Genomic DNA, 23,115 nt, shown 5'->3' on the forward strand with positions numbered 1-23,115 from the left:
CACAGGCTTAGATCAGGCTTGGTCTCTGGTTCGAGACCCAAACCCTCTACGTCACCAAGGAATGCGTGGCTGCTTACAACAGAATAGCAAATACAGTGGTACCTTGGTTCTCGAACGTAATCCGTTCCAGAAGTCCATTTGATTTCTGAAACGTTCAAAAACCAAGGCGTGGCTTCCAATTGGCGCAGGCGCCCCGGAAACAATAGCCGACAGCCGCATTGGACGTTCAGCTTCTAAAAAACGTTTGAAACCTGGAACACTTAGTTCTGGGTTTTTGGTGTTCAGGAACCAAAATGTTTGAGTACCAAGGCATGCAAGAACCAAGGTTCCACTGTAATACAATAATTCATGTTTCCAAATTATCAAAAACGTTCTCCTTTACTGTAACGAAGCCTTGGCACATGTACATAAATGGCTGCTAAATGCCTTTAGACATGCAATGAATATTTTATTTTAGCAGCCTAAAAATGCATTACTGGGGCTGTCACATAAATGTGAAATTCATACCTGTCACCTGCAGGAGGTATAATAAAAATAAGAATTATTTGTACTCCACTCACCTGACTGGGTTGCCCCAACCACTCTGGGTTGCTCCCAACAGATATAAAAAAATATTAAGCATCAAACATTTAAAACTTCCATATATGGGGGTTCAAGTCCCCTCTCTTCTGAGTGCAACAAAGCCACTTTTTAAAAGAATTTTTGCAGTTAGGAAAGTGATGAGGAAATGCATAGAAAAACATTGGATAAACAAATGATGAGTGGGAAGCATATCAGGATCGACGTTCAGTAAAAATAATGCACGGTCCGACCTCCACATAAGCATCCTACAAGCAAATCAGGATGAAGGCTCAATAAACGGGTGCCCAGATGAGCCCTGTGACCCTCCAGACATTTCTGGACTACAAATCCCATCGTCCCTGACCATTGGCTGTGCTAGCTGGGGCTGGTGGGAGTTGGAGTCCCAACAACATCTGGAAGGCTATCGCTTCCCAACTCCAGGGCTAAATTGCGCATTCTGGTTCAAATGATGTCTCTCTTCAGCTCTCGGTTGCCCATCAACAACATGCAGACCTTCCCACAAATAGCACGGGGGTCAAAAGGTGCTTTAGAGTCATGTAGGGCGGCAGAGAAGCTGTATATATAGACCCCAGGATGAGTTACACACAGACACACACACCATTCCTTTTTTTAATACAAACAATTTCTATACTCCCACGATGGTTCCAGGGGCAATAATTTTAGCGTTCGGCTCCTTTTATGGCGAAAAGCTCTCTTCCAATCCCCAACCTCGTTTATTAACGGGGAGTTTATTTTAGTCTTGACAAGATGGCAACGTTTACTCCCGCAACGCCTAGTTCATCTTCCTCCGTTTGACACTTTCTGTGCAAGAGGGGCTGGATGCCGATTCCTATGCCATCGACTAGACACACGCACCCCAGGGCCACGATCCACGGGAGACGGTCTTCAGGGGGAAGACCTCGAATAAATGAGCAGAGGATTCTGGCAGTGCAGTATCTGAAGAATTTCATCAGGGATCTTCAGCTGTCCAAGCCAAATAAATGGAGAAATAAAAATAATAATACCCCCGCCATTCAGTGAAGTTTGATTCATTCGCTTAAAACAATGAATCATATCAGATTACAAGGCTGAATGTAAACATCTGACCAGAGGCAGCGCCCAAAGGAGACATGTTTGACTGTCTGCCAAGGTCCCACACCTAGGAACAGGAAGAGAAATTTGATTCGGTTCATATCTAAAGGCAAACGTACCTGATTTGCACTTTATAAAACAATACAAGAACAGAAACACAGCCATCCCTCGAAATTTGCACTTCTCTGAATTTCACAACACAGATCCGGACAAGTAATGTGTACAAAATTCACATACTAAAGTGTGCATGTAAATGCATATATTTGTGAAAATAACGTACAAACATTGTATTGCATTAGGCAAAATTGCATATAAAAAGTGTATATTCAGAGGAAATTGCCTTCAAATTTTGATGAATCTTCATGAGGACTTAAAAAAATATGTATCCCAAATTGAACTTTAGACTGGAAAAGGGAGAAACTGAGAACCAAAATGGATATATTTGCTCATCCCTGCTTAAACCCAATTTAGAAGCTTCCCTATAGAGGGCTGCCTTCAGGGGTTAGAGAACTCCATAACCTTCAACATTTCTCAGACAAAAATACCATACCCTCCAACCCTCTACCATACCCTCCAACATTTCACCAATGAAATTAGGGACGCCCTAAGGAAAAGTGGGATGTTTTGGGATCAAATCAGAAACCAGGACAGCTTCTGTGAATCCAGGACTGTCTCTGGAAAATAGGGTCTGGCAGGGTCAGTGGTGGCTGGCCAAGTAGGGTAAATGGGGCCTTGCCCCACCATCCTCTGCCTATCCTCTGTCAGCCCCCCCCCCCGGGGCTCCCTCCTTACTTACAATCAGTACAGGGGTAGAGTTGGCTGCCAGTTTCCTCCACCTGCATCTCAGTGTTGCCCCTTGTAGAACTCATCATGGAAGAGGAGGAGGATGGGGAAAAAACTGACCATCTCTGCCTGCCATTGCCTCCGGCTCCATCTACTGGCAGCTCCCTGTCTTCTGCCCTCCTTGACCTAATGGGTACCAGCCACCCCTGCTAGGGGGCATGGCTGGGAAAGGGGTCTAGCCTAAGGAGAGAGCCAAACAGAGAGCAGGTGGCCTCAGGTCGTCCACCACCGGTGTACTATAAAATCTAAATAATAAAACACAAGAGCAAGAATTGCAAAAATCAAATGAAACGATCTGTTAGAAGACGACATTACACTGGCTGTATTTCTGTTTATTTTCTATGCTTCAGATGCAAATCCTGGGCTGTATCTAACTTAACTTGCACTCTTGAGTAGACCCAATGGAAATAATGAACCTAAGCCATGCCTATGAACCTCAGCAGGCCTACTCTGTGTAGGTCTAGCATTGGCTACAACCCCTTATATTTAACCTGATCAGATTGGACAGAATAAACGTTTCACCTCCTGGCTCATGATCTGATATCCTAGAATCAGGCAGACCAGGAAAAAATCTAGTTTGGGTCTGAAACCTAAGATATAGAAAGGTGTACGATTTGCAAATTATTATTGTAACCATGAGTAGCACGGATATCAACACAAACATATTAATGCAATATACTCAACAATGATAGGGTCTGAATTTATTTTTTCTTGTACACCCCTTTTCATAGAATTGTAGAGTTGGAAAAGACACTGAGGGTCATATGGTCTAGTCCAGGGGTCAGCAAACTTTTTCAGCAGGGGGCAGGTCCACTGTCCCTGAGACTATATTTTGAAAAAAATAATGAACGAATTCCTATGCCCCACAAATAACCCAGAGATGCATTTTAAATAAAAGGACACATTCTACTAATGTAAAAACACGCTGATTCCTGGATCGTCCATGGGCCGGATTTAGAAAGCGATTGGGCCGGATCCGGCCCCCGGACCTTAGTTTGCCTACCCATGGTTTAGTCCAAACCCCTGCAATGGGGGGATTCAAAGATACAGAAATCCTGGCGGATGCTCATCTAACCTATTTCAAAGCTTCCAGGAAGGAGCGTCTACCCCCTTCCAAGATAGTTCGCTCCACTGTCAAACAGCTCCTAACTGCCAGATATTTCTTCCTAATGTTTAGTCAGAATCTCCTTTCTTGCTATTTGAATCTCTTGGTTTCAGTCCTACCTTCTGGAGCAGCAGAAAACAAGCTTGCTCTGCCGTCCGTGAGACAGATATTTGAAGATGGCTCTCATATCACCTCTAAGCCTCCTCTTCTCTAGGCTTAATGCCACTTAATGGTGTTTTTTACTGTTTTATAACATTAGCATAGCTGTCAAGTTTTCCCTTTTCTTGTGAGGAATCCTATTCGGAATAATGGAATTTCCCTTAAAAAAAGGGGAAAGGTTGACAGCTATGAACTTTAGTGAGTATATAATTAAAATTCTATTTAAAAGGGGGGGACCTAGTTTGAATAACTTTATACAGAGGGCAGTGCAGCAAATATTGAACAAACTTCTCTTTGTCCATTAACACAAAAATGTGCTGACCCCAAAGGCACCTTAGCAAAACTTCCCAGCAGTTCCATGTCCAGACCTAGGACCTCTACACATCCTTTGCAAGGGAAGCTTTAAGAGGCAATCTCAGAAAGGCTTAAAAAGGAGACAATGAAGTGCGCTTAGAATATGTGAATTTTTTAAATTACTGTTATTATTTTAGAACCGACATGGGCTGAGCTGCACAGGGGAAGAGACCACTGAACTTGGGCTCTGACACACCATGCATTACCATAGGGTTGTGGAAAGATACCCTGGAGAAAGCAAGATAAAGGCCGAACTGAATGTGCCGTTTTTGGAGTCTTGCTTCAACACCTGTGGATATCTGTTGTCCTGGGGAGACCTTGCCATCTAGTGGCAGGTGTGGAGAGCTGCAGGCAAAAAGCCCGTTGAAGCAATTTTCTCCTCTCCAAGCCAAATTACGAGAATGAAGGAAGGATGACTTCAGGGGAGGAAAAAGAAGAAGTGGGCGTTGCATTTTTAAATGGCCATTTCTGTGCAACTATAGAAAAGCAAGGAATTTGATACCGGATGCAGAATTCAACACACACATACCCAAATTCCACCTCTGGTTTTTTAAGTTTCTAGACCTTATGTTTGTCAAGATTTACCTGAACGAAACTGCCCTGGGAACATGACTGGAGGGTAGTGCAAAAAGACATAAGAAAATACTTGTGGACAATGTTAGGTAAAATTTCTGCTTGGGGTTGATGAACTCTACAATATGCTGAACTCAATCCCCCCTAATATTTTTTCTTGTTTTTAATTGCTGAATGGATTTTGCTGTGTAGGCCTGTATAGATCCATATAGGTCCATTTGCTGGATTTGAATAAGGGATGCAGGCCACAGATTAGGCCTAATGATTAGAGATAGATAGATATTGACAGATAGCACAGAACACAACAGTGCCCACTAGAGGTTAACTATTGTATTGCTTCTCTGAGTCACATCATAGCTGTCTTGCCCCATCAATCATCATCATAGCCAGGGTTCTCTGCGTGAACTAATCATTAACAGGGAGATGTATAAATAAATCAGAAGATGTACACTCAAGATTTAGGTCAAACAAAACGAAGGACTTCTTCATAGAGCACCTACAATAGTAAAACTGTGAAATTTGCTCCACCAAGAGGAATACGAGTATGGATAGCTTTTAAAAGGGGTTTGACGAATTCATGGCCGATCAAGCTGACAGGGGCCACCGGCTGGGATGGCTCCGTTCTGCATCCATTGCTTCCAAATATCAGTTGCTAGGAATGACAAGCGAGGAAAGTTGCTGTCTCTCTCAGGTCCAAGGAGCTCAGGGTGGTGTCTGTGGGTCTCCCCTTTCTCATTTATTCCCCACAACAACACTGTGACAGTGACGTAGTGTGGGGGGTGCAGGGGGGGGGCCGGGCGCAACATCTGGGGGTTAGGTTTAGGGGGCGCAAATCCACGGGTTAGGGGGCACAAATCCACAGGTTAGGGGGCACAAATTACTTGCCTTGCCCCGGGTGCTGACAACCCATGCTACGCCACTGCACTGTGAGGTAGGTTAGGTTGATTTGGGGGGCATTTGACAACTTTTTTTTTTATGTGCCGCCAGACCAAAATATGAGAGACTCCTCATTTACAGCTGTGAATTTAAGTAAATAAGAGATCTGATAAAGGACAAGTGTGGCTTTGTTTGCTTTTAGTTAACTGATATAGATTTTCTCCTATTAGAGAGTTTTAGAGTGTTAACAAATATTGATCGAAATATATTGGTTCTGATGATGGCCCAAGATTAGGAGCGCCTCCTCTCAGAACAGCTGATTATGTCACCAAACTACTCACGCTTTGGGTTGGGGGGGGAAGAGCTTGATTTTCTTTTTGAGTGTCATCATCATTGTCACCATGCTATTGCTAACCTAGGGACCTCAAATGCTGGACTCTGGACTTCTCTGGACTCTGAACCCCTGGCTGTACGAGGGGGAAAGGAACCTCCTGCCATCCAAAGGCTGCAGCCCTTTGTAGGGAACTTTCTGAAGGTCACCTGCCAGTGGTGGGCGGGGCCAAAGGCAAAAGTGGGTGGGGCAGCAGAATCATAGAATCATAGAGTTGGAAGAGACCACAAGGGCCATCGAGTCCAACCCCCTGCCAAGCAGGAAACACCATCAGAGCACTCCTGACATACGGTTGTCAAGCCTCTGCTTAAAGACGTCCAAAGAAGGAGACTCCATCACACTCCTTGGCAGCAAATTCCACTGTCGAACAGGCTCCTCATCCTAATGGAGCCCTTACGACATGGGTAGGCAAACTAAGGCCCAGGGGCCAAATCCGGCCCAATCGCCTTCTCAATCCGGCCCGCAGATGGTCCAGGAATCAGCATGTTTTTACATGAGTAGAATGTGTCCTTTTATTTAAAATGCATCTCTGGGTTATTTGTGGGGCATGGGAATTAGTTCATTTCCCCCCAAAAAATATAGTCTGGCCCCCCACAAGGTCTTTTTTGGCCCCCTGCCGAAAAAGTTTGCTGACCCCTGCCTTAAGACAATCCCAATGGAACTTAAACAAACAAAAGAGGACTGCAAAGTGAACTCTGGGTTTTCTGAGTGGGTCTCCTTTGTCCTCCCCCCACTCCCCCACCAAAGAAACCTACTTCATAATGGAGACTGAAGGGGGAGATGTTAATTAGTCCATGGTTAGGCCTCCTGGCAAGCAAATAAGGAATTTGTTCTTTTGTTCTGCCAGAAAGACTTTGCCCCCACCCTCCTGTCCCACAGATGCTGAGTTGCCTCTTTAAAGTCTCCCTGCAAGGCAGCTAATTCCAGAGTGTTAGTAGAGTGTTTGTTATGGGAGGGGGAATAAAGAAAAAGAAAGTAGTGCAAGCATCTCATAGCTCACTTGGTAGAGTGCGAGACTCTTAATTTCAGGGCCATGGGTTCGAGTCCCATGGGCAAAAGATTCCTGCCATGCAAAGGGTTGGACTAGATGACCCCCGTGGTCCCATCCAACTCTGCAATTCCATCAATCTATGATAGAATATTCAAGGCTTAACTGGTGGCACAAACTGCAGGCCAACAGGTGGCTGTGCCCAAATCAACCGCTTTGTCTTTTCCTGTACCACACAGTGCATTCCCCCTTCCAAACTGGGCAACCTAGAATGCTGCTTCAGACAATTCTGGGTGCCACATCAAAAAATAATTTTTTTTTAATGATATTGTTGAGATGGAGAAGGTGCAGAAAATAGGCAATCAGGATGCTATTGAACCATCTCCCATATTTGCAGGGGGTGGGGGCTTATAATATGTGGGTCTCTGAGGGAGCAAGACGCGTAAGGGGAGACATGATTGAAGTGCCTATGTGATGGAGAAATTGGACTGAGTTTTTCCCTTTTCCTGTTGAGTGGAGGCTGGTTCATTTGGCAAATGGGGCACTGCCCCACCAACCTCAGTCTGCCCTCAGCCAGCCCCACCTGCTTTCCTTCTTTCATGCGACCAGTCCAGGAAAGTGGCCCCACCTGCCTCAGTCTCAGTGTCGCCCCTTGTAGAATTCAGCAGGAAGAAGGAGGATGGGGACAAATGTAGCATCAGCTTGGCCTGCCATTGTCTCTGGCGCCACCTACTGTTGGGTTCCATGCCGTCCGCCCCATCAGACCCAACGGGCACCAGCCACCACTTTCCGTATTTCATCCAACAGAGCTGAAAGGAGCTGATTCACTGCGGACAAGAGGAAAGACTCGCTCCCGCACAGCGCATTGTTAACCCTGCCAGCCATCAGTTTAGGGGGCTTTAAAAGGGGATTAGACAAATTCACAGAGGATAAGGAACAATGGCTACTAATCATGACGGCTATATTACCTCCATGATCGGAGGGGGGCCGAGCCTTTGAATTACGAGTTGCTGGGGATCACAAGCAAGAGTGCTTGCATAGAAACAAACTGTGGAGTTGGAAGGGACCCCAAGGGTCATCTAGTCCAACCCCCTGCAGTGCAGGAATCTCAGCTAAAGCTTCCACAACAGATGACCATCCAACCTCTGCTTAAAAACCTCCAAGGAAGGCAGGCCACAGATGCTGATGTTTTCAAAACGCAACCTCTCGTTCTGGAGAAGATTTAGGTTTCAAGGAAGAAAGCCACATGGGTCACACGGTCACATGGAGGATCAGCCTGCAGAGGAAATGGGGAGCAATTGTCAAACGTGCAGAAATCTAATTTGAATTTGCATCCAGGAGCACATAATGCAGTATGCAAAATGGCCTCAGTTTCCCGGGGTCCTAGGTTCTTCAATTTAAAAGATCTCGAAAAACAAGTGGTGGGGGCAGGAATCTCTGTCCAAAATGCCAAAGAGCTGCTGCCAATCTAGCCTATACTAGCCAACGATCTGACTCAAACTTCCTATGTTCAGAAGTGTGCCTTGCAGCTGCTGCTGCTGCTGCTGCTTCTTCCCCCAACTCTGGCAGGAAGTGGCTGAATTAAGCTTCTGTTGGGGCCCAAACCACGTGGTCCAACTCCCCCCCCCCCCCCGCCAGGAGTCTTGTATCTTAAAGCCACAGAGGTCTTTTTTTAAACAAATTTGGCATTCGATCACACGGTATAAGCTTGTTTCCAGACTCCTGCTTACGCAATGCTGGGACCATGAGGATTAAAACTCAGATCCAGCACTTGCTGAGAGTCTGCCTTTCATTTGTGCATTTCACTGTGCAGAGAGGAGAAAGCCCTATGGGGTGTTGGTAGCAGAGATTATGCCCACCCATATCCCAGTTTCTCCCAATCCACTGTGAGCAGGGTCTCTGATTTTTTATTTATTAAAATAGCTACAAAGAAACCGACCAACCGTCTCTTATTCCAGGATAGTAGCCTGTTGGATATCTGCCTGATGTGATGCAGTGAAAAGCATGCTGTATTTTTTGCAGTTTGTGTTTTTATGTTGTAACTGCCCTGAGACCTGCGGGGGATAGGGCAGTACATATACATAATTAATTAATTAATTAATTGGATTATAGGTGCCCCTACAGAACAAAAAAGGGGCATCTTTCTCAAGAATAAATGCAGATATAGTTAAGATATCTGGGACGCGGGTGGCGCTGTGGGTAAAAGCCTCAGCGCCTAGGGCTTGCCAATCGAAAGGTCGGCGGTTCGAATCCCCGTGGCGGGGTGCGCTCCCGTTGCTCGGTCCCAGCGCCTGCCAACCTAGCAGTTCGAAAGCACCCTCGGGTGCAAGTAGATAAATAGGGACCGCTTACTAGCGGGAAGGTAAACGGCGTTTCCGTGTGCGGCTCTGGCTCGCCAGAGCAGCGATGTCACGCTGGGCACGTGACCCGGAAGTGTCTCCGGACAGCGCTGGCCCCTGGCCTCTTGAGTGAGATGGGCGCACAACCCCAGAGTCTGTCAAGACTGGCCCGTAAGGGCAGGGGTACCTTTACCTTTTAGTTAAGATAAGCAATTGTTGCTTTGGGGCATTGCTCTAATCTTCATTTTTAAACCACAATCTGCTTAGAGTTGAAATCCGAGTACCTTGTTAGCTGATAGTGAAGGGGATTAAGGGAAGTTTATCCGGAGTCAATAATCAGGATTAAAAACAATACCATGATGTGTATCCAAACCAAGGCAAAGGGTGACAACATCCCAAACACAACAAAGCCCCTCCCCAGAGCCAGATGAATCACAGTACTGGAAGCGCCAGGGTTATGCATGCTGACCCTTCCTCTTTTAAAAAATAAGTATCTCACTTCCTCCTCACCACCCTGGAGTTTTGCCCTCTTCAGATTTGGAAATCATATTTAAATAGGACAAATACGCCTGTTGCAGAATGGCAGAAGCTGGAAGCAATGAGACTTTGCAGTTGGATTGGGGTAGAAGTGGAGTGATAGGGAGGGGTGTTTGTTTGTTTGCTTTGCAGAAATAGCCCCCCACCCCACTTAACTGGAAAGCTCCATGAGACTCCTCCTTTAACCAAAGTGGCTTCAGTTTTGTGTGTATACGTCACATAAACACAGACAGACAAAATTTGTGTATACATTAGAAAGCATACGTTCTTCCAAAATGTCTGTACACAGACAAAATGATTCAGCACATATTATTACCATCACCAACACACACAGACAATTCATATATATACATGATGCAGTTGACGCAATGAAAAATGTATCCATCTGCCTGATATGACATCCATATTTGTGCCTATCTGGACTAGCATATTTGTATACAGTACATGCATATATTTTAGCGAGTGAAATAAGCAAGCATGCGTCTGTGTACAGAGACTCACAGTGCATTTTTGGGCCGTAGTAAACTGAGTTTCATTCATGGTTATTGAAATTTCATACATACTTTTATCAATATATTACATCATAAATAATGGCTTGCACCAAGTAAGTTCTACTTTGAGTAAACCCATGGAAATCAATGGACGCAAGTGAATCATGCCTCTTTATCTTAATGGGTTTACTCTGAGTTGGACTGACATTGGATACAAACATCGGATCACACGCACTTGCACTTCATTATTCCATTTTTGTTCCAACAGGCTTTTCCAGCTGGCTAAATGAGCCTTTGCCCATGAGTGCCTGTTTTGTATCCTTCTTATTTTGTTTATTACTGTATTATTAACATCTATTTATATGGCTCTGTGCACAATAAAAAAAAGCAATTCCTTTCCAAATCTCGTATAATCTAACACTATTTAAACGCATCTGCCGTTCCCCTGCTGTTTCTGTTCTTTATTGTACATCGCCTTGAGACCATTGTGTAGAAGGCTATGAATAGATTAATAATAATAATATTAAATCTTTTGATATGTAACAAAAAATTATGTTTCTGTGTCTAAATCTCTCTCTCTCTCTCACACACACACACACACACACATACAATTTGTGGTTCAGAACTACCCCTGCTGCTATTGATGTCCTGACATTCACGTGGACGCCTTAATAGCATCCATACGATGCCAGTCAGGTCACAAGCATTAAGCTAATAAACAAATGAAGCCATTAAACTAAGATTAACCTGATGGAAGCTAATCCATCCGCCCCCCCTCTCTTCCAACAAGGCGCGCGGAGAGATAGAGATCAAAGCGACTGACAAAGCGGAATTTTCAAACCATTGTGGCAAAGCAGACAGAAATTGGTGCGTGTGTGTGTGTGTGTGTGTGACCACCGGGCACACCCTTTTGATAAGAGAATAGATTGAGGAGTGGGCGGAGGGGGGTGGGGGAGAAAACATGTCTCCAGACAGGAGATCTGAAAGGTGGGGTGCATTGGGGTGGGGTGGGGCAAGCTGGGGGGGGTGGATGTGGTATCAAAGAGAGAGGCGGGCGGCCAGCCGACCAGCCCTGGGGGTGGTCAGGCAGGGCAGCTGGGCAAGCGCTGGCTGGAGAGGGAGAGCGACGTGCTGGCCCTTTAAGGGGGCGGGGTGGGGAGCGGGGAGACGGAGCCAGCGCAGCAGCAGCAGCAGCCCCGGGAGCAGCAGCGGGACAAAGGGCCGAGGCGAAAGCGGATCGGAACCCGGACTGGACCTGCTTGGCTTAAGGAACTCCTGAAGCGGAGTGAAGCAATCGCGCCCGGAGGGTGGATCGGGTGGGCGGAGGGAGGGAGAGAGTCGAAACCGGTTTCTAGTTTTGCAAACAAAGAGGAGGAGGAGAGAAAGAAAGGCGGAGTTCGGGATTCCGGTTCTGGTTCGGCGCCGAGTTATTGCCCTTGTGTGTGCAAGAAGAAGCCAGATCCAGACCCCACCGCACGTGGCGCAGGGAACGAGGAGCAGCGATCCATCAAACCAATCCAAATAAAAGACCCCCCGGTTCCTTCCCTGGGTTCGGACTGCACGTGGCGCTAGTCCTCTTGAGGCTCGGTTCTGGGCAGACTTCGCATCGAGCTCTCTCTCTCAGCCTGCCCCCTCCCTCTCGGTTTTTGGTTCAGCCGAGTGTGGGGTTTGGGTGGGGAAGCCCAATCCGGTGCCGGGGCTACTTCTGCCCTCTGGATCCAACCCGGGGGTCCCCACCACGTGGCGTCGGGGAAGGAAAAGGAGACAAAAGGAAGACTCGCCAAGGCAGGAAGCGGAGTCAGCGATTCCGTGTGCGTGTGTGCGGTTGATCCGCGCTCTTTTCCTTCTCGCGCTCCGGTTCCGATCCGGTTCGGATGGCGGCGCCTTGCAGCCCAGAGAGCGGCCCCCCGGCGGCTGCGGGGACGGGGCCCCGGGTGTATTTCCAAAGCCCCCCGGCGGGAGAACCGGCCGCAGAGGAAGAGGAGGGCCCGGTCCGGCGCCAGGGGCGGGTGACGGTGAAATACGATCGCAAAGAGCTCCGAAAGAGGCTCCACTTGGAAGAATGGATCTTGGAACAGCTGACGGTCCTCTATGACTGCCAGGTAAAAACTCCGAAATCCTCTCCTCGCACGGGTTTCCCTACGGTCCCTTAAAATTTAGCCTCCTTCCATCATTCAGGTGCTAGATCGCGGCCCGTATAACCCAGACCTACTTTATGGCATCCCCTTAATGTGTGTGTGGAGCCTGTTACATCAATTTCAACTGCCCACCCAATGAATCTTCTTCCTACAGTTTCAGGCTTTGTGCTACTCCCACCCCACAAAAATTACTTGCAATAATTTCTTTTTTAAGGTCTCTGCCCCCAGGAGCTTGCTCAATCTTGAGGAAGGAAAAGGTTTATGGACCCCAAAGTACACCCTATGCCCCAATACCATCTTGATCTGGAGGGCAGGCCTCCTGGTCACATAAACATAACCTTTACAATATTATTATTTCCCATCACAGCAGTACAAAGAAAGTGGTGGATAACAAAGAATGAATGAGACGCTGTCTAGAAATGCAGGCTTGACTTTCAACTCGATGCCTCTGCCACCTCCCAAAAAAGTCCCTGAAAATCCTGACCCTGTTATGTTGGTGTCCCCCAAACCCACCCTTCCGGAGACTTTAATGTCTCCAGCTCCTCCACCCTGTTATATTCTCCTTATAACCCAGCTTAGATCCTAGATCAGCTCACACAGCCTCCTCCCGCCCCACCCCACCTTGTCTCCCCATATATGCTGCCCCATTACCCTCCAATGCAGCCCGGGTTCAGGGAGTGGCTACCCAAGCACTCCCACCCCTATTCCTGGTTCTTTTGTCCTCAGGCTCTGAAAAGGGACATTGAGGACTAGTGACCCACAGAGTGGGGGACTCGCTCCTTGGCAAATTCCACCCACTGAATCTGGGGACCATTTCTAACCCAACTTACACCCCATATGCAGCCCCTGCCCCCTCCCAAGCTTCAGGCCTTCCCCCTCTCTGCAGCCCCAAGAACAAATACCCTTAGTTTCTGGAAGGCCCCCCATTTCCACTGAGTGGGCCCGATGCCACCCTCCCATTTTTTATTCCTCCCCAAGCCCACACTTGGGTGCTTGTTCCACCCTCAGAACCACAGACAAATTTGTAGTTTCAAGGCCTGCTCCTCTCCAGAGAAAATGGTTTCCACAGACCAGAAAAAACTCTTTCCCCAGCCCCCCAAAACCCAACTTTTATTCATTTATATTTTTAATTTAAAAGGGCATTATCCAGCGATTTTTGGCTCATCAGGGCATCTTGTGTTCACTCAACCACCCACCTCCCCTTATCTCCGCTGGGCATTTGACCCTGTGCCAGTTTTCCTCTTTCCGCTTGCCAAATTTTGGAGCGTACGCTTCAGAAGTGACCACATGCCGAACAAAATGCTTCACCCTCTCCCTCCCGCCCCAAGATTCTCCTGTACTTCTTCCCTGCCCAAAGACTGGAGAGATCGTGATGCCAGGATCCCTGCTTTTATTCCCCACCCCCTCCAACTAATGGTGAAGGTCACTTAAGGTCACAAGTACTCAAAGGCCTTCATGGGTCCTGTGTTCGAATCCTTCTTTTCCCCAACCCCTCTTTAAAAAGAGCAAGGGGAGGGAATTATCCTCTCCTGATTTTGCAGCCTTGTGGGTGGGTGGAGGGATTGTGCCGTGGGGAGTGGCGTTCCCCACCCTCTCTGCTGTGCATGCTGTGCTGTTCTGGGTTTGGAAGAGTGGCCTTAGGCCACAAATACAGCTGTCTCTTGAGAGGAGCAGCTGTCTTTTAAGATACGGCTTTTCTTTTTCTTCCTTTAACGCTGCAAGATGCTTGTTGCCAGAAACCTTAAGGGGAAAATGGGTGGGTGGGATTGAAACCAAGTAGGGGTGTGGGCAGTTGATGGCGCTAACCCTGCCCCCCTCCCCCCAGACTTGCGGCCAAGGTAGCATTCAAACGCGAGACCAGTGTCTAATTTTTTTACTGTCCAGGCCGCAGCAGCAGGATCAACTTTCTGTCTGCCCTCTCCTTGTGTGTGCCTGCGCACACACACACACACACCGCCTGCCAAATGTCATCTGGCAGCTGGCCAGCCCGCTTACTGGGGTGGGGTGGGGATTTAGCTGGCCATATGGGGCTTGCGTCTGAGTAGGCTAATGGGGCAGTAAGTAGCTAGTCAAGAGGGTCCGAAGAGGAGCCGCTGGGTCCTTGCAAAACAAAACACACACTAGTTGATTCACAAATGCCAGGGGGAGAGTGTGCGTGACCCAGTTACCTTTGCCCTTGTTCTGCGGCTGTACCTCAGCTGTTTGAATTCTCCTCTGCATCCCTCAATGACTCCCTTGTTACCAGGCTGCGCCTTTCGGCTGGAGGTACCAGTCAGGGCAAGTCCTGCGTGGATTTAGCAGGGAGCTTAAAGGAGCTTAGGGTTGCAGCCAACGCAGCCCTGCTCAGAGTAGACTCGCTGAAATTATTATTTATTAGATTTTTATACCGCCCTACATCAGAAGGTCTCAGGGCACTTCACAATATTAACATGAATGGACTTGCATTGCTCAATGCCTTTTATCTGTTTCAATAGGTCTGCTCTATAGTAGGATTAACCCCACTTACAACCCTTAATCTGCAACCCCTAGCCCCACTTACCTGGGAGAAAGCCCCACTTAATTATTATTATTATTATTATTATTATTATTATTATTAATCAATTACATTTGTATACCACCCTGTACTCAGGTCTCTGGGCCGTTACAATGTAACATTACAATATAAAAACACAAAATAAATAATAAAAAACAAACAATCCCCTTTATTGGGGTTGTTCCCCAATACATTTTAAAAGGGCATTGGATATCAATCAGCCAAAGGCCTGGTTAAAGTGGAACGTTTTCTCTGGCTGCCTAAAAGTGTCTAAGGAAGGTGCCAGTGGGGCTTGCTTCTGAGTAGACTTGGTTAGGAGCCAGCTGCTGGGGTTTCCAGCTGTTTTTAGACTACAGTTCACATCATCCCTGGCCACTGGTCCTGCTAGCTAAGGATGATGGGAGTTGTAGTCTAAAAACAGCTGGAGACCCCAGTTTGGAAAACCCAGGACTAGATGATCCTCAGGGTCCCTTCCTACTCTCTGATGCTATGAGTAGCATGTGCAGGAAGCATCTGAGAAAAAGGCATCACCATTTCAAGCATATGGTTACTTCCCCCCCCCCGCCCCGAATCCTGGGAACTGTAGTTTGTTACAGGTACTGGGAATTGCAGCTCTGTGGTGGGGGAAACTACATTTCCCAGGATTCTTTGGAGGAATCCATGACAGTTAAAGTGATACAAACATGTGTTAAAGGTGTGGTTGCGGATGCCAAAGTCGTCTAAGATGGTGCCTGCCATCCATATTTTGTTTTCCTTGAAAAAGGACTTCAAAAACTTTAAAAACTGCTGTCCAATAAATAAATGCTTTACACAACAGGTTGTGGATTCCCCCCCACCCTTACTCTAACTGATGAACTGGCTAAAAGTCCTCTCAGGGAGGCCTCTCTGCTACCCTAAAGCCTGGGGAATTAAGATCTGCCTCCAGTTTCCCACAGATTGCCTATAACTCCCTCTAATAACAAACTCTGGCTACTGAGGAAAAAAGATTAGGGTTTTGGGGGAACCCTATGGTTTCCAAAAGTAGTTTGGATTTGGATTTGATATCCCGCTTTATCACTACCCGAAGGAGTCTCAAAGCGGCTAACCTTCCTCCCCCACAACAAACACTCTGTGAGGTGAGTGGGGCTGAGAGACTTCAGAGAAGTGTGACTGGCCCAAGGTCACCCAGCAGCTGAACGTGGAGGAGCGGAAACGCGAACCCGGTTCACCAGATTACGAGTTTATCGCTCTTAACCACTACACCACACAAAGAAAAATTGTGGGGAACCTAAGACAGCACCCCACCCACCTCCCCAAGCAATCCAAGAGTTCCTGTTGACATGGAGTATCCTGAAAAGGGCATGGCTGGCTGGCTGGCTATGTTTTGTTACCACTCTTGAGTACCTCTTGAGTGCTAAGCACTGTACACAGTACCAAAGCCTGGTGTATAAGGCAGCAGAATTAGGTGGTTTGAGAACTTTTTTTCTGCCTTGATGACGTGCATCGAAAGGGGTATGTGGAGGAGGGCATTGAAATGATCCACTCTTTCCCATCTCCTTTTTCAGTGCCAGTGTAGGATTAGGCCACAGACCAGCATCCTCCTGACCTAGAAGGTTCAACTGTTCAACTTTTAAAACAGTTGAAGCCATGAAAGGAGGGACTGACAATGATTAATCAGATAAGCCAGCACAACCTTCCCAGTTGGGGGCTGGGGTGGAAGCCTTAACATTGTAGCTGCTTGAGGGGTGTGGGGATGCCTGCCCCCAAATGAGTTGAACACACACAAACAAAACTTGTAGCAGATGAGTGTGGCAGGATTCCAGTCCTGGGAAGTCTGGAAACAAAATCCTCAATGACATCCCTCTCCTTGAGAAGGCAGAGAGAAAACAACTCCTTACACCCATCTGGTCCCCGAATTGCCTCCATCTATGGGGCAGGGAGATGCCCTTTTACTAGACACCTTAAAAAGGTAAAGGGACCCCTGACCATTAGGGTCCAGTCGTGGCCGAATCTGGGGTTGCAGCGCTAATCTCGCTTTATTGGTCGAGGGAGCCGGCGTACAGCTCATGTGGCGTACAGGTCATGTGGCCAGCATGACTAAGCTGCTTCTGGTGAACCAGAGCAGTGCACGGAAACGCCATTTACCTTTCCGCCGGAGCGGTACTTATTTATCTACTTGCACTTTGATGTGCTTTCGACCTGCTAGGTTGGCAGGAGCAGGGACCGAAGAACGGGAGCTCACCCTGTTGCGGGGATTCAAACCGCCGACCTTCTGATCGGCAAGTCCTAGGCTCTGTGGTTTAACCCACAGCGCCACCTGCGTCCCTACTAGACACCTTACCAATGCTGAAATTATATGGAGAGGTAGGTAGGGGGTAAAGTACCCCCCCCACTCACACAGCATCCTAAAAGGGGTCCTGTTGTTCCTGTAATCTGAACACTGCAACGCTGCCTTTTATTATACAATTTGAGTTCATTTGAAGAGTTAATTTGAATTTCGCACTTTCAGCCTGCCTTAATTTGAATCTCGCACTTTCAACCTGCCCACCCACCCCATCCACTGCCCTGGGTAAGGTTTTTACATGCAGAACTCCTTTCATGCTCCAGCTACACACACACACACACACACACACACACACACACACACACACCTTCGAACAATAAAATGACTGGATTCCTGGCAGGTTCTCCTCTTTGTCTTCTAATAGGAAGAGGAGATTCCGGAGTTAGAAATAGATGTTGACGAACTCCTGGACATGGAGAATGATGAGTCTCGGAGCGCCCGAGTGAAGGTAGGAGCTGTGAAAGCTGGGTTGAAAAGGGGAAGGGTGTCCCTTCCTTCTCCACAGCCCCCCCCCTAGAAAAGGAGGGGTTGAGGGGAGGGGGCCCCCATGCGCTGCCTGGGAAGACCAGATGCTGTTTTCGCACGATGGCAGCCAAGCAGTGGGTGGGCTGTTCTGGTCAGCAATCTGGAGACCATACGTATCTGCCAATATTTCTTTATATATAAATAAAAACAGTGGACTTCTGTTGCTGCCATAAACACTCAGGATTTGGCTAGAGATTAAGGGTGAGTTTTAGACTGGGATTTCTATTTTTGGAATGTATCAGAAATGGGGAACCTACAGATGTCACCAGGCTCCCATTAGTCCCGCTTAGTGTCACCAGTGGGTTTGGGGGTGATGGCAGTATAGTGACTTATCTGGGGGGGGTACGGGTCCCCCACACCTGCTCTACCACCAGGCTGTGGGTCTTCCCCTAAAAATTTACGATCCAAGTCCTCATGGTTCTCTATCTAGGTCAGGGCAGCCAGCACTGGCTGGCAGCTGCTCTTCAGGGTTTCAGATGGAGTTCTCTCCCAGCCCTGCCATTAGGGATTGAACCTGGGACAAGGCCTGTCCCTCAATGAGGGCTTCCCACTTGTCCAAACCTTTGGCATTTAAATTTATCTTTTCTTTTTCCAAAAAACAGGAGCTCCTGGTTGACTGTTACAAGCCCACAGAGGTGAGTGCTTGCTTGCCTGCCCTGAGTCCACCCCACCCCGCTTTTCCCATGACCCCTTAAATGCTCCCACATCCTTCCCTTCGAGAAGCCCCCCATGTCCCAGCCCTCCTCCCTTTGCAGCTGCTTTCTTGGCAGATCAGGAGAGCAGCAGCAGCTGCCTCTGCCCAGCGCCAGCTCCCAATCTTCTCCTGTTCCTTCCTTCTCTCACAGCAGGGAAGAGAGTCCCCTCCCATTCCGGCACCTGTTAGGGGAGGGGCTGCTCAGCTGTCTCCCCTCCTCACCCTCCCTTTTCCCCTGGCAGAGAGATTTCAGGGAAGGATCTCAACTGCTGCTGGTTTCATCACAGAAGGGGAGGCGTTGCTTGCGTTTGTCGTTTCTGCCCCCCGGGGTAGAAGTAGGCAACAACTGTCTTGCTGGATCAGGCAGCTCAAGGGTGGGCAACCGCAGGCCGTGCTGCCTGGCCCGCCGAGGCCTGGATGCTCCCCAGGCCCTGCACTGGCTTGGCTCCCCCTTCCAGCTCTTCCGCCTGGCTGGAACAGAGATCATGCCTCTTGCTTGCCTGTCCTGGTAGGAGGCTCTGAGTTTTGTGGGGCTGGGCTCTGCAAAGAAAGAGAGTCTGTTGCCCCATGCACCCATGGGCATGTGGCCCCCAGAAGGCAACTCCCTAGGAAATCAGCCTCAGGGCTGGGAAAGGTTTCCCCATCCCTGGCCTAGATTCCAGTGCAGTTCCTAGATTTCCAGCAAGTTAAGAAGCCGGCAAGCCAGGACATGAAGGCAGTGCTCTCCCTGCCCATTTGTTGCCTGAGTTTGTAACACTCCAGTGTACTGCATCTGAAGCTGGAGGCTTTAAAGCGAACAACGAGCAAAGAATCACTTTGCTGTGAATTATAGTGGTGCAGCAATGAAACTGCCAGCACATCTGCAAAGCTTACCAGGGACTAGTATGGTTTCAAATTGGATGGGGGAGCGTGTGCTGCGATTGCTGCATTGGAGGGGGTTGGACTGGATGACCCTCAGGGTCCCAACTCCCCTCCCTGCTAGTTTTTATCAGCCGAGGGAGGCACGGGTCCAGGGCACAAGTGGTTGCCCTGACCGACCCAAACGCCTTGTCTACATCTGAGCCTTACTGACGGAAACTCCTCCGACACAACAGGACCAGGCAGTGCTCTGGCCACCCCGTGAGATTTCATCTGCTTTAAGATCTCGTGGATGCCATTGATTTTATTTTCAAAATGCTTTGCCAACAAGTCTGGCCAGACTGTAAGAGTCCCCTGCACCACCTGGAAAAGTTCTGCTGGATGGCACAATGAGAATGCAATGGAGGCAGTCAAGTATGCCTTCTTTGTTGCCTCCACTACCACTAAGCAGGCTCGAGTATGAGCCCTCAGCAGTGTTTGATCTGAATCCTTCCATGCAGATACCCCTAGAGGTTCACCAGCAGGATGCAAAGATGCCTGCCAGACTTTGTTCATCCCTGGTGCCTGCATTTCAGGGGTAGACTGCCTCTGTTTGTGGAGGTTCTGCTTGGATGTAATAACACATTTAAAGCAGAGGAGAGGAACTTCTCTTTTTTAACCTGAGGGCCACATTGCAGGCTGTACCTCAGGTTAAGAAATTTGCTTTAGGATGAGAACAAATCACGCGGCGGCAGCTGGAGGCCTCAGGTTAAGAACAGACCTCCAATACAAATTAAGTTCTTAACCTGAAGCACCACTTTAGCTAGTGGGGCCTCCTGCTGCCACCGCGCTGCCGGAGCACGATTTCTGTTCTCATCCTGAAGCAGAGTTCTTAACCAGAGGTACTATTTCTGGGTTAGCGGAGTCTGTAACCAGCCACATAAGACCAAGCAAGCAAGAAGCATTATCACAGTTCCAAGTTTCCTCACCCGCATTAAAACCTTCTGGGCTAATGGGTATCATGTGATGCAAGTTCCAAAAGTTAATGATGCACTGAACTATTGGGGGGCGGAGTTAAAATACGCAGCCAGCTCGAGTCTACAGTTGTGTACACACTGTATGTTTAAAGCACCCAATTCCTCCCCCACCCAAAAAAAGGAACTCTGGGCATTGTAGTTTACCCCACACTGAGCTACAATTCCCAGCACCCTAAACAAGCTAGAGTTCCCAAAATTCTTTTCCCCCTGTATGTACGCAACCTAAAAGGGCAGATTAGAGATCCGGTGCCTCTGCCTTCTGCGTTGACTCTGGGTTCCTCGCTGACGCCCCACCCTTTCCTCCTCTCCCCGGCCTCCTGTCGCCCACCAGGTTTTCGTTGCCGACTTGTTAGACAAGATCCGTGGGATGCAGAAGCTCAGCACTCCACAGAAGAAGTGACTTGCCACTGGTGTGATGATCTCCCATCGCTGCCCTCCTTCCTCTTTGGAGAGTTTGTCATTGAGACTCTGGCTGCTGGCTGGGTTGGAGAGGGAGAAGGGAGCTTTTCAGGGGTCCAGTGGAGAACCAGCTACTGCCCTTATAAGAGAAGACCTTCCCTTTGCAGTGGGATTGCCTTGATAATCAAAACCATCTGGACACCTTTTTAGCCATACCAAGCTGCTCCTTCCTGTCCGTCACCCTCCTCCTCCCGTGAGCGTCAGAGGAGGGGAAGAGGAATGTCAGTTTTCCAGGGGAAGAGAAAGAGGGGTAGGATCCTGAGAAATCTTTTTTTTTTTTTTTAGAACGTTTGGGTTGGTTTTTTTTTTTTTAATTATTTGCGTTTTTATATAAATTTAATAAAAATGCTTTGAGAACAAGGGTCTGGTTTCTGCTTTAGGGAATGGAAGCGTGCGCCAGGGCAGACGAGTATTTGCATATGTGTATTTTAACAAAGCCTTTTCACTTTTAAAAAGAGAAAGCAGTGTTATGCAGGAAAGTAGTGTGGCAGGCCTTGGGGGTGAGAACTTGGGTTCAGATATTTACTTGACCAGGAAAATTAATGTGCAACCTTGGCCAAATTATTTCGCCTTAGCCTACAGCAGACATAAGCAAACTCGGCCCTCCAGATGTTTTGGGACTACAACTCCCATCATCCCTAGCTAACAGGACCAGTGGTCAGGGATGCTGGGAGTTGTAGTCCCAAAAATATTTGGAGGGCCGTGTTTGCCTATGCCTGGCCTACAGTCTACCTCGCAGGGTGGCTTTTAGGATGAAATAGAAGGGTGAGGAGGGGAGAGAAAAGAGGGCCGCAGCCGCTGTCTTTAATAAAATAGGCTATAAAAAGGAATACCTGCTTGTCGCTTAATATTCATTACCAGTACTAGTAAAAACTGAAGTTTTGGAGATTTTTGGTTTGCTTAGTCTGGTGAATTGGGAGGACATTTGTGTCACTCCCTTGCCGAGTCTGTAGGACTGGAGTGGGGGCGGGGGGAGGAATCCATGTTCAACTCCCTTCTTGGCCAGAAAACAGAATAGTGACCATGGGCAAGTCACTTTCTCAGCCTATGACCTATCTTGCAAGGCAATTGTTGGGCGAGGAGGGTGGAGAGTGCTATGGACACTGCCTTTTGCTCATTGAATATGAATGAAATAATACCCACTTCTGGCTTATCATTGTCACCCATACTAGTGAAAAACAGAAGTGTTTTGGAGATTTTTGGACCAGCTAGGCTGGTGAATTGCAAGTGAAGAGGAGATTCTGTTCCCCGCTCCCCAGTGGGCCTTCTTCCCCTTCCTCACCGCCTGCAGCAAGTATTTTCAACCAAGTGCAACTGCAGACCAGGCCAAGTGCAGAGTTACAGGTCCCCCAGTTAGCAACGCTGTCCCTGGTGGGGACGCAGGCGGAGCCTCCCCCTCCCCTTCACTTGTGGCGGGGCTGAACTCAGCAAGGAAAGAATGTCTTCTGGGGCCTGGAACTAATCGGGCTTCGTGTTTCCTGCCTGAAGTCACCAGGCAAGTTGTGTGTGTGTGTGTGTGTGTTTTGCGAAATGGCCTGCCCGGAGCTGGCCCCGGCCTGATTTTTCCACGTGGCTCTTCTTTCCAGACCAAGATGCCTAAGAGGGGTTGGCACTGACCCCAGAGGGGAGGGAAAGGAACAGGGAAAGCAGGCACCAGAGCCACAGCCTTGCCACAAAACACTACGTGGTTCCCAGACCGGGCAGGGCAGGGCGAGAGAGATGCTGTCTCGAGGGTGGAGCAGTCCTCCTGGCTGCTGTGCCTGCAAGATGTATCTTGCAAGGCTCCCTTTGGCGCTCTGCCGCAAAGGGCGTGGTTGCCTTTAAAGCAGGTGCCTCATTTCCTACAGCTGGAAGAAAGCCAGAGTTCGCTTTCTGCCAGCAAGCATAACCTTCCGAGTTTGAAGAAAGGCTAAGCCAGGGGTGGGGGGAGCTGTGGTCCCCCAGCTCTCCTTGGGCCCCAACAACCCCATGGCCAGGGATGACGGGGAAAATCCAAGAACATCTGGAGGTCTGGCAGGTTTCTCACCCACAAGCAAACCCAATTTCTCACTGTGGCCTTGGCAGAATTTGTTTCTATGAAGGAGGGGTAGTTTATTTCTCTCCCGCACACATACTTTTCCCTGCTTTCCCTCCTTGGTTGATGCAAGGAAGTAGTTCGCTTGCAAAGCCACTTCTCCGTGCCAAGAAACCATAAAGATTCACTCATGTGCCAAGGGATTCTGCTGCAGCAACTCACAGTGGGTATAAGCCACCAACCTAG

At 48.3% G+C, this 23,115-nt stretch overlaps 1 protein-coding gene and 1 long non-coding RNA gene across 2 annotated transcripts; one reads left to right on the forward strand and one right to left on the reverse strand.

The window, feature by feature from the left end:
• Positions 1-1,177: 1,177 nt before the first annotated feature.
• LOC310833530 lies at positions 1,178-9,102 on the reverse strand. Its single transcript, XR_014558753.1, has 2 exons — positions 8,086-9,102; positions 1,178-1,720 (listed from the first exon to the last, which is right to left on the reverse strand). It is a non-coding gene; the product is annotated as an uncharacterized lncRNA (long non-coding RNA).
• Positions 9,103-11,457: 2,355 nt separating this feature from the next.
• Positions 11,458-21,215, forward strand: PPP1R14B (protein phosphatase 1 regulatory inhibitor subunit 14B). Its single transcript, XM_083716186.1, has 4 exons — positions 11,458-12,411; positions 17,668-17,751; positions 18,431-18,463; positions 20,728-21,215. Exons 1-4 carry the CDS (start codon positions 12,184-12,186, stop codon positions 20,794-20,796), a joined length of 414 nt encoding a protein of 137 aa, XP_083572312.1. The 5' UTR covers positions 11,458-12,183; the 3' UTR covers positions 20,797-21,215.
• The last annotated feature ends 1,900 nt before the right edge of the window (positions 21,216-23,115 follow it).

Source organism: Podarcis gaigeae (genome assembly GCF_964106915.1).
Source record: "Podarcis gaigeae genome assembly, chromosome: 16".
NCBI lineage: Eukaryota > Metazoa > Chordata > Lepidosauria > Squamata > Lacertidae > Podarcis > Podarcis gaigeae.